A 17,717-nucleotide genomic window follows, 5' to 3' on the forward strand; every position below is an offset into this window, starting at 1 on the left:
TCATTTATTTATTAATCAATTTATGTTTATTTACTTGAATTTTCCCATCGTCCACTAACGCTTTTATGTTCTTAAAATACATGTATAAATATTTATTTTTTATAAATATTATCATTTTTTATTTTTGTCCCTGATGTCCACTTAATAATCAGTTTATTTATTTATTTAAACTTTATACTTGATTTTTGTCCTTAGTTCCACAAATGTTCTTGTGTTTGTTTCTTTTATTGTTTTTGTTTTTGTAATCATTATATTTTATTTTTGTCCATGATATACTTAAAATTCTATTAATTTATGTAATTTATTTAAATTTACATGAATTTTTCCGACCTTCTTATGTTTTTATTTATTTTTTTGTGATTATTAAATTCCACTTTTGTCCCTGATATCCACAAAACATTTATTAATAATGTTTTTATTTATTTTTGTAATCATATTCATTTTTGTCGATGATATCTACTTAAAATTCACTTAAAGTATGTATGTATTTATTTATTTGTTTATTTCCATTTATTTGATTTTTCTTGACATCCACTAACGTTCTTATGTTTTCATTTATTTTTTTGTAACCATTAGATTTGATTTTTGTCCCTCATATCCACATAAAAAAATTTTATAAGTAAATTTTACAAGTAATTTACTTGAATTTTTCTAACGTTCTTTTGTTTTTATTTATTTTTTTGTTGTAATCATTAGATTCCATTTTTGTCACTGATATCTATTTAAAGCTCACTTAAAGCATTTATTTATTTATTTAAAAAAAAAAAATAATAATTTATTTGATTTTTTCCTGATGTCCACTAACACTCTTACATTTTTATTTATGTTTTGTAACCATTTAGATTTTTGTCCTTGATGGCTACTTAAAATTCACTTAAAGCATTTATTTATTTTGTCTGTTTATTTATTTATTCATTCATTCATTTTAATTTACTTGAATTTTCCAACATCCACTAACATTCTTATGTTTTTATTTTTTTGTAATCATTAGATTCAATTTTTGTCCCTGATATCTACCTAAAACTCACTTATAAAGTAATTTATTTGTTTATTTATTTATTTATTTATTTAAATTTACTTGAATTTTTCTGATGTCCACTAATGTTCTTATGTTTTTATTTATTTTTTTGTAACCATTATATTTGATTTTTTAATCCCTAATACCCACTTAAAATTCACTTATGAAATATGTATTTATTTATTTAGTTAGCTATTCATTCATTTTTTTATTTAATTTTTCCAGTGTTCACGAACGTTCTTAGATTTTTTTTTGTAATCGTAAGATTCAATTTTTGTCCTTGATAGCTATATAATATAGATTTATTTACTTACTTATTTGTTTATTTTTATATATTTTTTTATTTATTTTCAATTTACGTTTTTCAAATGCAGCTTTGACTAAACATGTACAAGTGTTCAGGTTTTACATATAAAAAGCTACACAACACAACAATCACAGCCAATCAGATTATATTTGATCATTAATACACAGCTCTGTGGGAAGGAAGTTGGACCAATAGGATCTCACTGTGGGCGTGGCTACAAAGTTTCACTGTGGGTGTGGCTATGATAGAAGAAATGAATGAAAAATCAAATCACAGCTGCGACTATTTGAAACTGCTCAGGAAATATTTTAATTATTATTATTATTATTATTTTTACGTGATATTTTACTTTTTAAAAGAAAATTTTATTTTAAATATTAATAAAAAAAAAGAGCTAGATTAAAAAAGTAATAATAATCATTAAATAATATATTAAAGGGGTCATCGGATGCCCATTTTCCACAAGCTGATATGATTCTTTATGGTCTTAATGAAAAGTCTATAACATACTTTGGTTAAAAATTCTCAATGGTTGTGTAAAACAGCACCCTTTTTACCTTGACAAAATCAGCTCTGCAAAAATCATCCTATTTTGGTCGAGGCTGCTTTAAATGTTAATGAGCTCTGCCCGCCCCGCCCCTCTCTTCGCTCTGTGGAGTGACAAGCCTGTTTACTTTAGCCGCATTTAGCCGTGTTTAGCCGTTAAACTTGCTAACTAGCACATTCAAAACATGGAGGTCAGACTGTTACAGCTGATCTGAGGTAAGACGCTCATGTCAATCAACTATCGTGGGAGCGGCCTCTGCGGGTGTGACGCCACACTAACAGGCATCTGAGAATGGCTCGATTTGAAAAAGGGAATATTATTTTTACAGATTAATTAAAAACCACTGCATGGATTTTTATCATTATAGGGTAGATTTGCACATACACTGCCAACACACAATGTTCAAACAACATGAAAAAGTGAACTTAGCATCTGATGACCCCTGTAAAAACATTAATTTAAATAATTCAAAAAAAAAAAAAAAACTAGACAGAGCAAGATATAAACAAATTTCCCACCAAATCACCTTCCAAAAACAGCAGGTAGTTTTTCTGTTCGCTAACTTCAGCACAGCTCCTCTACTAAGTGAGCTCATGCCATAATCCATATTCATTTCCTCTGACAGCTGTTTATTTTATCCCCGTGTCACACTGACAGGTGGTCTGTCACAAAACGCCCGTAATCTCTAATCGATTCCCAGAGATTTACTCGCTCGATTGCGTCAAATGTCGCACATGCGGCGCTTGAGCATCAAAGCCCATTAGCAACTTTCCAACAGCTTTGAAGTGTACAGTATAGTTGCAGAGCCAATTTGGAAAGAGTCCAGACCACCAAGGAAAGCAACGAGTGAGGCTAGAGGTAAATCTAAGACCCTCTGATGGGGTGTCGGTACAGAAGGCAATCATCAAGCCGTTCCCACAACCAGCTTTCCGGGGTTTGGTAACAGCCGTAGAGGAGACACTACATATTTGAAGGTCGGCCAAAACGCAAGTGTGTGTATCCGTGAGAGAGGGAAAAGAAAGATGCAGGTCACTCAGATAACAAGCTGCACAACGAATTTGGCCCAGTACAACACATCCGATGAAAGAAATTACTTCAAAGAGAGAACATTTGTTTGTTTTTACAGGCTTTGTTTATAGCACAGTATAGAGAAGGGGGAGGGGCTGAGAGATAAGAGGTCTTGGTGATGTCATCGGTAAAGGAAAGTCGTTTCAGAGGCGGAGCAACTTGTGTAATTTTCATGAAATATGACTTTTTATTCCTTTTCAAAATATCGTGCGATGATGAATTGAGCACTATGAGACCAGAATAGTGTATTAACAAGGCAAATTGAAAAAAGTACAGATTTTAAGCAGGAAATGCCCTTTAAGACTATTTAAACCATAAGCGCCCAAAGGTCTAAAGAGGTTTTTGTTGTACCAGCCTAACCACTTTAAAGGGTAGCTGTGGTAAAGGCCTCGTCCTCCTCCCCGTTACCAAATAGCTTGCATTCCCTCGCTCACAAAAGCCATACTGGGGGTGCGTGCTAGTGACACAAGTGTGTGTGGAGTGTTTGAGGGACGGTCACAACAAAGGGCTTTGAAATGCTTGATGTTCTCATTGTTGATTTTCACAGTTTTTAGTTTCAGTGAAAATATTTTAAAGGGATAGTTTAGTCAAAAATGAAAATTCTGTCATTTATTACTCACCCTCATGTCGTTCTAAACCCATAACAACTTTGTTCATCTTCACAACACAAATTCACAGATGATGTAATCACCCCCTTGTCATCTAAGATGTTCATGTCTTTCTTTCTTCAGTCGTAAGTGTTTTTTGAGGAAAACATCCCTCAGCTGGGATCGTTTAGAGCCATTTGAAGCTGCATTTAAACTACCTTTTGGAAGTTCAAACTCATGGGCACCACTGAAGCCTATTATATGGAGAAAAATTCTGAAATGTTTACCTTCAAAAAACAAAATTTCTTTACGACTGAAGAAAGAAAGAGACATGAACATCTTGGACAATAAGGGGGTGAGTGAATGCTATTATGGGATCCTATTATGCTCTTTTAGAAAGTCTTGATTTTGTTTTGGGGGTGTACTAGAACATGCTCCTGTGCTTGGTGGTTTAAAAAAAGCATTATTTTTCACATAATTACATTATTACAGTACCTTTCTCCCCAGCCTGGTACAAATGGCTCGATTAGCTCCGGGTTTAATGAAGGCCCGCCATCTGAAAAACGAAATGTGTTGTGATTGGTTAGCTGTCCCACTGCGTTGCGACTGGCGAACAGCTTAAGACGGTGTTTCCATCCTGCAACGCCCCTTGCCAAAGCAGTTAGCGCAAGCTAGATTAAAGTGATTCTTATGTTTTAAATACGGATATTTTTCTTATAAAAACGCATCGATTCACTACAGGAGACCCCCCAGAGCCGTGTGAGGCACTTTTTATTATGGATGGATGCACTTTATTGACTTGTTTTGGACTGATGAGGAGAAACACCCGTCTATGCCATTCTAATGCTTGTGGGTCCCAGGATCATTTGTAATATAATTCCGACTGCATTCGTCTGAAAGAAGGTAGTCATATACACCTTCACCTGCTCTGAAGCAGCCACTTTAGTCAATGCTTGTGTTTATACCCGCCACGCTGCGGCTCGTTGAAGCGGCTCTCCGCACTACATCGCTAAAGAGGTGGGCTAATCACCCACCTCTTCCCTACCCTACCTCCAAAAATTCAAATTTCCGTAGGCGGGATTTTTTTTCATGGTATTCTAATGAGCCACACTGTGACATCGTTGCATGCGGAAAACAAAGCGCTGTAGTCCAAAGGAGCTGTTCGTTGTATTTCTTGAAAAGAGATTTTTTAAAAACAAAATATCTCCCTTTGGAGTGGACTTTAAGATTTGTAACTTCGTAGATCTTTTTTATGCCCAAAGATACACACCACACACTGACTAAAATTCAAAAAGTGAAAAAGCATAATCGGACCCCATTAAAATAGTCCATGTGACATCAGTGCTTTAACTGTAATTGTTATGAAGCTATGAGAATACTTTTTGTGCGCAAATAAATAAAAAAATAATGACTTTATTCAACTATTTCTTCTTTTATGTTTCCACTGATGTCAGAACGCTCTTGGAATGCATCAAAAATATCTTAATTTATGTTCTGAAGATGAACAAAGGTCTTACAGGTGTGGAACGACGTGAGGGTAAGAATATTCATTTTTGGGTGAACTCTCCCTTTAATTTAGTCATTGTCATTATATGTATTTCGTTTTAGTCAGTTTTATTCAACAATAATATGCAAAATGACAAAAACACATCAAACTGTAACAGTCCAAACTTAAAATTTAAGAGTTCCAATGCATTTTGAATAAAGACCTTCTATGATTTTTTCCCAGTCATTTTTCATTCTTTTTTTTTATTGATACACTACATTGTTCATTATATATGATCATCGTGATATTTTAAAGCTACTAATTTTTCGGTAACCCTTTACAATAAAATGCCATTTGTTAATATTAATGTATTATCAAACATGAACAAACAATGAACAATACATTTATTACACTATTTATTCATCTTTGTTAATTTTAGTTAATAAAAATCCAGTTGTTCATTGTTAGTTCATGTTAGTTCACAGTCTATCAACTAATGTTAACAAACACAACTTGTGATTTTAATAATGCATTAGTAAATGCTGAAATCACCATTAACATTAGTAGTTCATGTTATCTAATGTTAACTAATGAACCTTTTTGTAAAGTATTACTAATTTTTCTATACAACTAAATATGTAAGAGCTGAACTAAAAAAATACATGATTTTTCATGAGATTTTAGTAATTTATTTAATTTTATAATTTGAATCAATTTTAATTTATTAAATTTTTTGTCTCTGATTTCCAGGATTTCCATGACAATATAAATCCTGTTTCTAAAACTGTAAAACATTTACGAAATGGCTTGGAACCATTTCGTAATGGATTTTTAAATGGAAGTAATGGTTTGAAGCTAGAAATGTCTTAATGGTGCAAACATGCAGCTTTTCTTTTCACAAGTGTGGATTATTTGTGTATTATTGTGATATTTTTATCAGCTGTTTGGACTCTCATTCTGACGGCACCCATTCACTGCAGAGCATCCATTGGTGAGCAAGTGATGCAATGCTAAATTTCTCCATATTTGTTTTGATGAACAAACAACCTCAGCTACATCATGGACAGCCTGAGGAGGGTGAGTAAATTTTCAGCATACTTTCATTTTTTGGGTGAACTACTCCTTTAATTTAAATCATTTTACTGTCACAGATTTTAGTCTGGCCACAAAAACTTTCCCAACCAAAATCTGACCCACTAATTTCACACCACAAGATTTAACACTGATTGTTCTGTTTTTTTTTTTTTTTATGAAGACTGAAACGTGAAAGCAGATGTCAAGTATGCAAGTCAAATCGCGCCCGTGCTCCTCAACCCTAGTTTGAAGCCTCACATGAATCAAACACGTGAGAGCAGCTGGGGAAATGTGGTGACCTGTAATGACTGTCGAACCTCTAAATGTGTTTGAATATGCGTGCACGCCATATAGCGGCTCTGAAACGCTGTAGCGGCACCATGGGGAAGTGATTAGAGTAAAAAACACACATCAAGGAGCATGTTGAGAACTTGATGTAGAGCATGAGATGGAAAAGATGGATAAAAATGAGCAAACAGACAGGGAGGAAAAGGACAGCTAAAGGTTATTTATTATACCCAGGAAAAACAAACTGATCTGGGTTGCTGATTAGCCCAAAGTGAGAGTGGAGAGCAGGTTAAAATCACTGCCTATGGTTTCTAGTAAGAACACATGGTGTGAGAGCGAATTTGATCACACATATTGGTCATTATGCCGCCCAGCGGCGCTGGCGCAGAATTGCTGCCAACCACAGACCAGATTGGTGCATTCATCGCACACTTGTGACACCTGTGCGACGCTGGTGGTCGTTTTGAGACAGAAAACACTGAAACAAAACGGCTGTGTGCCAGAGATAATGCTGACATTGATAAAATCGTTATTACAGTAAGTTGTGTTTGTGTGCGAGTGTGTTTTTGGCTTATCTCACTTGTACTGCGCCCGTGTGGTCGGTCACCGTTCCCAGCTGGACGTATTGCACCTGAATATCGTTACCCTGAAGAGGGGATGCGTCAACCCCGCCGGTCCCGTCGGTCGACGCCACTGCGATGAGTTGTGGTCCTCTTAGAACCTAAGAAATAGATGGGAAAAATGAGAAATATTAGCACTATGCTAACATTTAGGAAAACAACTAGGTCAAAGCATGCAGATTGCTTATTTATCTGTGGGAAAGCACTCTAGACACAACACAACTGCTCAATTTCCCAACAAGGCTACATAGTTGTAGTAAGAATCATTCCTAAGTGACAATATGACTAATTTCGGTGACTAATGCTGTCTTACATGTGAGCGGTGTGACTGTCAAATTGGAGTCAGACAGTAAAATGCACTGCAAGCTTCTCACTAAATTACCAGCACAAATATTCTTCATATGAAGAATCAAAACAACCAGATGAGCTCCACATCATTTTCTGGTTCAAATGCACTTTCTGGGTATGTGGTTACTTTTGAAATGATTTTCTTTTATCTTGAAAGACATGCATCAGTGTGGTTATTGTTAACTAAAAAACAAAAATTAAAATAATGCTGAAATAATGTATTAAATGAGAAGCTTAAGTATTAAAAAAAAAAAAAAAATTGAAATTAAATTACATGTTGCCAACTAACTGAAGGTACTAAAATTACTAAAATTGAAAAAAATAAAGCTATATGTGAAAAATGAATTAAAATTTATTAAAATAACAAAAAACTTAATTAATTAATTAGTTACTCAGTAAAGAGCAGAGTTCTCATATTTTCGTCAAATTTATTAGCATGCTGTACAAAAATGGTTTGGTATAAGTTTTTGCCAGCATGGTCTGAAGATGATCTGAGCCAATTTTGGTGAAAATTGGACAAACCGTCTAGGACGAGTTCGAAAAAGTAGATATTTCGGAAAATTGTAAAATTGTGAAAAATCTTGACCATAAAAACGTAAATTTTCTGTATGCATTCGATTCGATATGAGCCAAGGAATCAGAACAAAAAAAAAAAAAGACCTTATGGTTCAAACGTTATTTTTGCCCTGTTGGTGGCGCTAGAGAGTTTAAGTTAGAAACTCCAAATTTGCTGTCGTTAATTATGAGACTGTCCTTTATCCGTGTGCCAAATTTCATAACTTCCTCGCAAGCGATTCTACAAGGTTCATAACAATACATAAAAGCGTTTGAAAGATACAGCATTTTACTACAGCTTTTTACTACATAATTCAAAATGGACCACGCTCAAAAAGGCTGACATAGGAAAATATGGTATTGTTTGATTTGGTATGCTACTCCAAATCTAACGAGATCACTCGTATGATTTTTGGTCAAGCTGATTAGAAAATATAATCAGAAATGTCAAATGCTTATATCTTTTGACAAGTAGGTGGCATTGAGCTGAAACTACTCATGTGGCCTCAGGTCAGGCTTGGTATAAAATGTACCAAGTTTGGTATGAATCTGCTAAAGCATTGTGAAGATATAGCCTCATGTCCATTTTTGTATGAATTTCGTCAAATTCGCCAACACGTTTTACGAAAATGGTTTGGTATATCAAAAAGCTTTTGATAACTTTTTGCCAGAATTGTCTGAAAATGATCTGAGCCAACTTTGGTGAAAATCGGACAAACCGTCTAGGGCGAGTTCGAAAAAGTAGATTTTTTTAAATATTAAAAATTGTGAAAATCTTGTAAATGTATTATTTAAAATTATTATTTATTAATAATAATTATGAGCGAAGGAATCAGAAGAAAAAAGAATTTTGCTTCTAGACCTCACGGTTCAAAAGTTATTAGCAGAAATATGAGGGCAAATTTGGTGGCGCTAGAGAGCTTGAGTTAGAGACTTCAAATTTGCAATGGTTAATATTAAGACTGTTCTCTATCTGTGCACCAAATTTCATAACTTCCCTGCATGAAAACTTTTCTTAAAATAGTCAGTTCCCCTCAGAGACACATTCATTTAAACCCCCGTTTCAATATTTAGGATAATACTTTGCACATTGTGAACCATGATCTTGCTCTGCCTGCTACAGTATTTTTCCCTTATTTGCATTCATCTTCAGCGTCTCTGGCCTCTGTTAATGGATGTTTAAAGAGTTTGTAATATTTCCACACACATGACATTTTCAAAAATGATTGCATGCAGTTTGTGTGCATGTCCGGAACAGATCTGGACATCACTAATTTGTCAACTGTCCCGAGTGTCTTTCACGCTGGCCCCGGAAGTTTGTTGTTCCAAATCTGTGATTTCTCGAATATGCAGCTTTGCAATGACACTAATTCACTCACAGGATAATGCAGAGACACTGCGGGAAAGGGTTCAACACAGCAGCTGGAATTGCTAGCTAGTTTAGTGCTGAACAGTGTAAGGATCTGTCCTCGCTCGTTTAAGAGAACTCGGACTGAATACTATGGTATCGTTAGAATGGTATGGTATCGTTAGAATATTATCAATTCCGTTTCCGATTCCGATTATCGATTCTGATTCTTTTCAATTCCCAGTTTCGATTCCAATGTGAATAAAAGATTATATGAAGCATACTTATTCTATTTATTCTGCAGCTGAATACCATGAACAAAAAATCAACAGGTTACATAAAAACAAGATTCACTTAAGAGCTGTTTGCAAAATAGAGCTGCGTGATTCCGGATAAATTGCGTTGTTGTTGTTGTTTTTTTTAAAAATAGAAGTTGTGATTACGATTCTGAAGAAAAAAAACATTAGACAACCAAACTAAATCACATGTAGGCCTAATTTAAGTAAATGATTCAGTGACTCACTCAAGATTTACTTGGTTCATTACTGGATGAATCAGTGTTTTTGAATGAATGATCAAAGACAAATACATTATTAAAAGCCCACTTTCGCCATCTACTGGCATAACAACGTAATCGATAAATCTTTAACATTATTTGGATTGTCAAATTAACTTTCAAAAGGATGATTTACTCTATTTTGATCTCTACCGTACATATCAGAGTTTATATCCAGACTACGAACTTTTATCCCAGTACTTCTGTGATTATTTGAATGTTTGTAACACAGAAATAATGAAATGTAAGGTTGAAAAGACTGTGAAACTGTTTCATTCTACTCGATAGGCAGAATCGAAATTTTAATTTCATAAGAAGTATTCGATTCCTGACCTTAAGTATCCGATTCTGGAATCAGAATCGATTTTCGATACCCAACCCTAACTGAAAGTGCATTCTGCAGTGACCAAGCCTCTCATCAGCAGAAAGCTAAGAAGCTAAAATCGCTGAAATAATGAAATGGCCAGTCCCAAGTCCTGATCTAAACCTGATTAAAAAAAATCTCACTACAGTTACCAAACTATGGAAGAGAGTGGAAGAAAAGTGGACCGAGATCACATGAGAAACTATGTGTAGTCTCCTGTTGCAGTCAAAGCAAAGCAAAGACCTCTACACTTCTTACTAATTTCTGACAGCTGTATTCCTCCAAACACTTTAGTTGTAATCTTCTTTCGTGCTACAGTGGTTATTGTTCTCTCATTCTGATCACTGTGGTTTTTTTTTTTTTCAGAAAATGTTTGTTTTGTTGAAATGCCTTGGATATTTTGTCAAAAATATGTTTTTAATGTAAAAAATAGTTAGTTACGTAAGTTTCTATGACTTTTCTTAATTTATTCTTAATTACATTCTTATTTATTTTCTTTTTTTCCTCTACACCTGGAAATTACAACCATCTTTTTTTATAATATTTAATTTTGCAGAGCTTTTTGATTGTAGGAAAAAATGCAATCATTTTTTGTGTTTTCCACTAAATGCTGGTTTTTCTCAAAAGCTGCTGCTTGGATCAATTTTTCCTCCAAATTTTATTTATGAGTGGAAGGTGAGATACTGATTATAATTTGATTTTAATATGGAAATGATTCGCATCCGTGATTATCTAAGTATGTTCCAATACCTTGCGTAAATGAATCATTGAGCTTTCCTTTCTGAAACTATTACTGCTTTCTTCCTTCCTTCAATCCATACTGATTGCTCCTTTCTAACTTTCATTAGCGTATCCATCATCTCACTGTTTAAACAAAACTTAATTTCTCACAGTTTATATTTTAATCTGCTAATGTTTCCACTCATTCTATAGCTTATGCAATGCCTGTCATAAGCCCCACTAATGTGCACCTGTTTTTTAGCTCTTCATTATCAGGAAGTTCAAAAGTCCATCCTTGCATACAATGCAAACACTGTCAAATAAGTAGGAAGACCAGTACCAAGTATTTACAATACAGTAGGCGAACAACATCTGGATGACGTTCAACATCTGCTGGATTCTGAAGTGTGCAACTTTGGGACACTTTGCTTTCCCATACAGCAACTGAAGCTGAGGCTGTGTTTTTATCAATATGTCAAGAAGTAGGTTCTTCATCAAATTCAACACAATATGACAGCGATTTGGACGTAGCCAAAGGGAGGAAATTTTTCCATTTTCATAGTAACAGGCCAATCACGAACGCCAGAATGCATTTTGTTTGCCGCGAGTCATTAAGCAACCGTCTACTTGCTGTTTCAGGATTAAAAAGTGCAAAACTATGTGATATAAAACTGACAGCTTGAATGCTCTTGCTTGATTGCCAAGTCTGAAATTTTGATCTGGCATTTAAACAGTGTTGCAAACCTAATTCAAATCAAGCCAGGGATTTACTGCATTTCCTTACGCACGTGAAACTGATTCTGCATGTGTGACACATCCAAAGGCTCATCATAACAGCCCGATGGAAAGCCTAGTTTCCAGCTGAGTGCTCGCAAACACATCTCCATCCCGTGCCAAGTCATCACAAAACAAGCACATAAAAGCAAAAACACATATGATCGTATACTCTCACACATCGTGTTCGAATGCCACAAAGCAAGCCTGAACACATCATTGATTACACATCATTTGACCACTAAAGGCGCTCTGATGTGGTCACAATTGGTTTGAATCCCCCGGCTTCTCTTCAATTACTGGCGCTAGTCTTCAACCTGAACTGTGAGTCAGTAATTTCTCGACTGCAGCAGTTGACCGTTTCCACATGCACAGCGTTCGTTTAAAAACAGGCCATGTGGGATCGAATTTAAATGAAACGTGAACTTCAGACTAAACACTCATCGTTAATCGTTTTAGCTCTTCGGCGACTCCACGTGGTGACACCTCTCCTGTTTGTCTTGAGCGCCAGTGTGGGCATAAACAATCAAATCTCAGTCTCCCCGAGCGGGAACAGAACTGCCATGCACTCCTAATTAGGAGAAAGAAAATCTGCTGCGCAGCACAAAAAGCCCACAATAACCCCAATTTCAGATCCAGTTCGCCTCTGCCCCCACCCCGGAATCAGGCGCAGACGATGACTTTGAAGTTGTGAGTCAGTGGCATGCTTAGAGGTCGTACAGAACCCATGCAATGCCCACCATGTCTCCGACGGTATGGAGAAAAGATGCCAATTTCGCCACAACGACTCCTTCTTTCGGATAGAAGACGATGCTGGCAGTCAAATCATGGGGTAATAATTAGAGTGTTTGATGTTGGGTTGGTTTAAATGGGAAGAAACTATAGTCAAAAATGCAATTCAGACATACAGTGGCTTGAATACAGCGCTTGTATGATGAACATTTCTTGTACATTTTAAAATGGGGGTCCTGCTATCATGATGATGGAAAAAGCCTCATTTTAAAAAAAAAGTCTTAAAGGGGTCCTATTATGCTTTTTCACTTTTTGAATTTTAGTCAGTGTGTGCTGTGTTTGGGCATAAAAAAAGATCTACAAAGTTACAAATGTCAAAGTCCACTCCACTCCATATTTCGTTTTTAAAAAAATCCCTTTTCAAGAACTACAACGCATGGCTCCTTACAGTACTGAAACAAAGCTGTTCGCCAATCGCAACGCAGTGGGACAGCTAACCAATCACAACACATTTCTTTTTTTCAGAATGCGGGCCTTCATTAAACCCGGAACTTATCGAGCCATTTGTACCAGGCTGGGGGAAAGGTATTGTAATGTAAATTATGTGAAAAATAATGCATTTATCAAACCACCAAGCATGAAAGCATGTTCTAGTACACCCCCAAAACAAAATCAAGACTTTGTAAAAGAGCATAATATGACCCCTTTAAAATCCTGAAATCTTGAAAAGTTACATGGTGTGATTTACAACCATGAAACAATAAAACCAAACAAATAAACTAAACTAAAACTAAACAAAACCAAAAACAAAAAAAACTATACAAACCAAAACAGATCAAATGATGCAAAAAAAGTAAAAAAAAAAAATAACAAAAGAACTAAACTAATACTGAACAAAACCAAAACAAACAAAACCAAAAGCAAAAAAACATATACAAACCAAAACAGAAACAAAACAAAGAACAAACAAACAAAAAACTAAACCAAACCAAAATCAAGGGGGGGATACAAAACATAAACAAAACAAACCAAAGCAAAACTGAACTAAAACAAAGGTGAATAAATTACACAAAACAAAAACCAAAGCAAACCAAAACAAATCAAACAAAACCAGAACCAAAGAAATAAACTAAAACTAAACAAACCAAAACCGAACCAAAATAAAAAACAAATAAAACTAAACCAAAGTAAAAAACATGCAAAACATAAAACAAAGCAAAAAGAAATGAAATTAAAACAAAAAACAAAAACAAAACAAAACTCAACTAAAACTAAACAAAAGAAAAACAACAAACCAAAGCAAAAAAATAAAAAATAAATAAATAAATAAAACAAAACAAAAATAAATAGAAAAGAAGACTAAGACTAAGACTAAACTAAGACTAAACTAAAACTAAACAAAACTGAACCAAACTAAAGGGAGAAAACTATACAAAATAAAAACAAAGCAAACCAAAACAAACCAAAGAAAAAAAGAACAAAAACAAAAACGAACTAACCAAAACTAAACAAAAAAACTAAACCAAACAAAGGGACAAAACAAATACAAAAAAAAACAACAACTGCAAAACATAAACATAAACTAAAGCAAACAAAGATAAAAAGGAATGAAAAAATAAAAAAACAAAAAACAAAAACAAAACAAGAATAAATCAAAACCAAATAAAATACAAAAAAATAAAAATACAAATAAATGATACAAAAAACAGGAAATAATTTCATAGAGAGGACCTCTGCAAACCCTCATAACTGTGTCAATAAGTCTCTTATTACAGATCATTTTTTATGACAAGGTAAGGTTGGTTAGTAAAATGTCATGGGGTGTGGCTCCCAAAAAACCTATGGATATTTCTGAATAATTGATGCAATTTTTGAAAAACACTTTTTACCTTAAAATTAAAAAAAAAAATAAAAAATTGGAAAATAATAATTGTTTACACTCACTTGTGTTAAAGGTGCAAGGAAAATATTATTTTTCATTATTACTTTTCATCATTTTTTACTTGATGGCTACACCGCACGAAATGGTATAAAAGTTGCTTGAAAATGATATATAAAAAAATAAAATTTCAAAACCTCATTAAACCATTTTCTTTATCACGGACACTTGTGTGTCACTGACCCATTTACTCGGGTAAACAAGGACTAGCATGAGAACAACCGAAGGAAGGCCCAGCAGGTCTTAAACACAAACACATGCACAAGCACGGAGATATGCACACACAAACATCTGAAGTTATTGGGAACAAGAGTAATTCACAGCTGAGGGACGTCTTTTTACATTTCCCATTTCTCATTCCATCATTTATCTGAACCAGAAAACTGCGAAGACACACACAGGAGGCACCAACTTAAAACTTGGATACTTTCTCATGCAGACCATCATGAAAACAATTAAAATAAAGCGTGTCGCTCGGTGAACATCCAAATGACATTTTGAAAGCATCCGTCAGGCCTCGTAAAAGAAGGAAATGTACTTTTTCCGCATTAAAAAGGACGTTTTGGGGATTTACCCATTGAATATTACTTGTCAAAGCAACAACTATAGGAATTTTAAAACTCCAAGTGACTTTGTTTGTATGCTCAGCTGTGCAACCTAACACAATGAGAGTTTTATAATGGTGTGAAAATGGATAGGAATGAAAACCTGTTCTCATCGCTCGACTTCCGGCCTCGCAACTGTTCTCAAGAAGACTGTTTGCTCCGTCGCCGAACGGGAGAGCATAGGAACGTGGTTCCAACACAATCAAATAAAGTAAGGCTAATTCAAAACATGCATTGGAGATACCAAATGTCATCCAAAAGTTACTACAAGTCTTGCCGAATCGTTGCGAGGCTGATGTGTCACCAATCTTGGCCAGAAAAAGGTGAAATCCAGAGCATGATGACACAATGCGAACCGGTGTGTTCGCATGAGGTCTGCTGACTTTGACAGAAATGAAAGGCCTCGTTTGAGACATTAGTTATCTGTGTTCTGTTTGTCATTAGCGAGTAAATCAAACTCTCCGAGGAAGCGGAGTAAATAACCGAGCCAGTTGTTTGCCTTCTCGCTCATGGCTGGATTGAATTCACATTTGAACCTGAAATGGATCGTGCCCTTTTCTCAAGGGTCTCCATGAGCTAACCTACCCTCGTGCCCAGCCGGGTTGCTTTTGAAAACAGCCAAACTTCAAATCTGCTATCTCTATAAAGGCCAGCTGCCAAACAAAGGGTTTAAAATCTGGCAGAGCGAGTCGGGATCCGCTGTCAGCTTGGGTTGATGGGACTAAAAGCAAACAAGAAAAAAAAAGGACCAAGAATAAATCTTTCTCTTATGTAGTAATGCTTTCAGCAGCAGAGTAGGACAGCAAACACATTGAGGAACTGGAGCAAAGACAACGAGGAACAAAACAACAGCAGTTTAATGCAAAAAACATTTAGTTTGGGGCCTTGCTGAAACATAACAACCAACTGTGCAAACACGCCGTTTTTCCCAAACTCCATTTTTTTTGCATGCAATTCTCGACTAGCTATAAATGATGAAGACAGTATGAAAATCACTTCATAAGCTTGATGAAATCTGGATGCTTCTCTACAATTCGTAATGCAGGTTTTTGAAAGAAGAAACCGGTGCGGTTCAATAACTGTGTTGTGAAAGAGGTCAGCTTCCCAGCAACATGTACAGTTCCCTCATACCCTCAAGAGTTGACAATACGAGGGGAAAAAAAGTCTCTTTGGAAAGGTAAACACTTCCGCCCAATTTCTACACGAGTCCAACAACTTGTGCATCTGGAGCGGCCTAAGCCAGGACAGATGTGACGGCCTAACTGTTCTGAGAGAGAGAAAGACACAGACAGAAAGAAAGAAAGAGGGCCAACAGGACGTTGGACAAACTGAGTGAACTCCTAAAGCCATCTGAGAGTCCTACATCACTTCTGCTGCAAAACCTCCCACCAACAGACACACAAATTCAGAATAAAAACGGTTGTACAGTAAAGACGGGTCTAAATTTGTATCCAAAAGTTTATTTTTTACTCCAAAACCGAACGCTATCTAATGAGGACATCTGCCAACATTTGAGCTCAATGGCTAATTCCTGTTTGATGAGTGTGTGGTTGCTACATTAAACAAACAAGCTAGTCTTATATGAAACAGTAGTAGGCTTGTGCGGGTGGTGCCGTCATTTAATATCTTCTTAAACCTTAAACTTTGTATTTTAAAAGTCAAATTTGGAGGGCTGCCACTGTCAACAGTACTGTATCCACACCAATGCCTTGGAAGTGTATATAATTTTTAGTGGATATTCAGTTCCAAATAATTAGGCATTGCATGACATCACTAATGTTGAAGCAATACGGGGTTAGCTCAGTCATCACGAAATGCTCATAATGCTATTCCATGTGCTTCATTTAACAATCACGTGGCCGCTCGTTTTGCCCAATGTAGACCTCCACACGTGTTATGCGCTTAGTAATGTTGAAGCAATGCGGGGTTTAGCTTAGTCATCACAAATGTTGGTAACGTTTTTAATTTGTAACATTTGACATCACCCATTGGTTCTGAACGACTGACTTACTGATATGTAAGCGTTTGGTAAAAGATGTTTGAAAGGAGAAAAGAAGGTATTGAAAGCAAGCTTGAAAAGAAGGAAGAAAGCTCAGTAAGAAGATGAAGAAGCTTAGAAGGTAGGAAGGAAGTTTGAAATAAATGAAGGAACCTCTAAAGAAGCTCAAAGGGAAAGAAGCTTGTGGCAGGAAGGAAGACTAGAAGGCAGGAATGATGTTCAGAAGAAAGTTTGGAAGAAAGCTTGAAATGAAGGAAATTTAACACAGAAGGAAGCTCAGTAGAAATGTAAGAAAGCTTTGAGTAAAGGAGGATAAGGAAAGTCTGGAAGGAAGCTCAAAAGAAGGTTTGCTTTGAAGGAAATTTGAGACAGAAAAGAGGCTAGGGTGAGGAAGCTTTGAAGAAGGAGGTTTGCAAAGAAGCTCAAAAGAAAGAATGCTTTGAAGGAAACTTGACACAGAAAACAAGCTTGGAAGGAAGAAAGCTTAGTAGGAAAGTGAAGAAGCTTAGAAGGTAGGATGGAAGTTCAATAAATGAAGGAACTTCAAAAAAAGCTAAAAGGGAAAGAAGCTTGTGGCAGGAAAGAAGACTAGAAGGCAGGAACGATGTTCAGAAGGAAAATTAGAACGTTTGGAAGGAAGCTCAAAGTGAAGGATGCTCTGAAGGAAACTTGAGACGGAAAAGAAGCTTGATAGGAAAGAAGCTCAGTAGAAATGTAAGAAAGCTTTGAGTAAAGGAGGATAAGGAAAGTCTGGAAGGAAGCTCAAAAGAAAGTTTGCTTTG

At 35.6% G+C, this 17,717-nt stretch overlaps 1 protein-coding gene across 4 annotated transcripts in view; it reads right to left on the reverse strand.

Moving 5' to 3' along the window:
• The window catches only part of banp (BTG3 associated nuclear protein), a 73,705-nt gene that overhangs the window by 7,750 nt on the left and 48,238 nt on the right, over positions 1-17,717 (reverse strand). For 3 of the 4 annotated variants that reach the window (XR_007825813.1, XM_051100159.1, XM_051100158.1), the window contains exon 12: positions 6,956-7,096. Coding sequence is in view for 3 of the 4 variants with exons in the window: in XM_051100159.1 (XP_050956116.1) it covers positions 6,956-7,096 (141 nt within the window). In the remaining variant the exon portion in view is untranslated. Of the gene's footprint in view, positions 1-4,022; positions 4,084-6,955; positions 7,097-17,717 lie in introns of all 4 variants that reach the window. The other variant, XM_051100160.1, reaches the window with a different exon arrangement.

This window comes from Labeo rohita, chromosome 25 (genome assembly GCF_022985175.1).
Source record: "Labeo rohita strain BAU-BD-2019 chromosome 25, IGBB_LRoh.1.0, whole genome shotgun sequence".
NCBI lineage: Eukaryota > Metazoa > Chordata > Actinopteri > Cypriniformes > Cyprinidae > Labeo > Labeo rohita.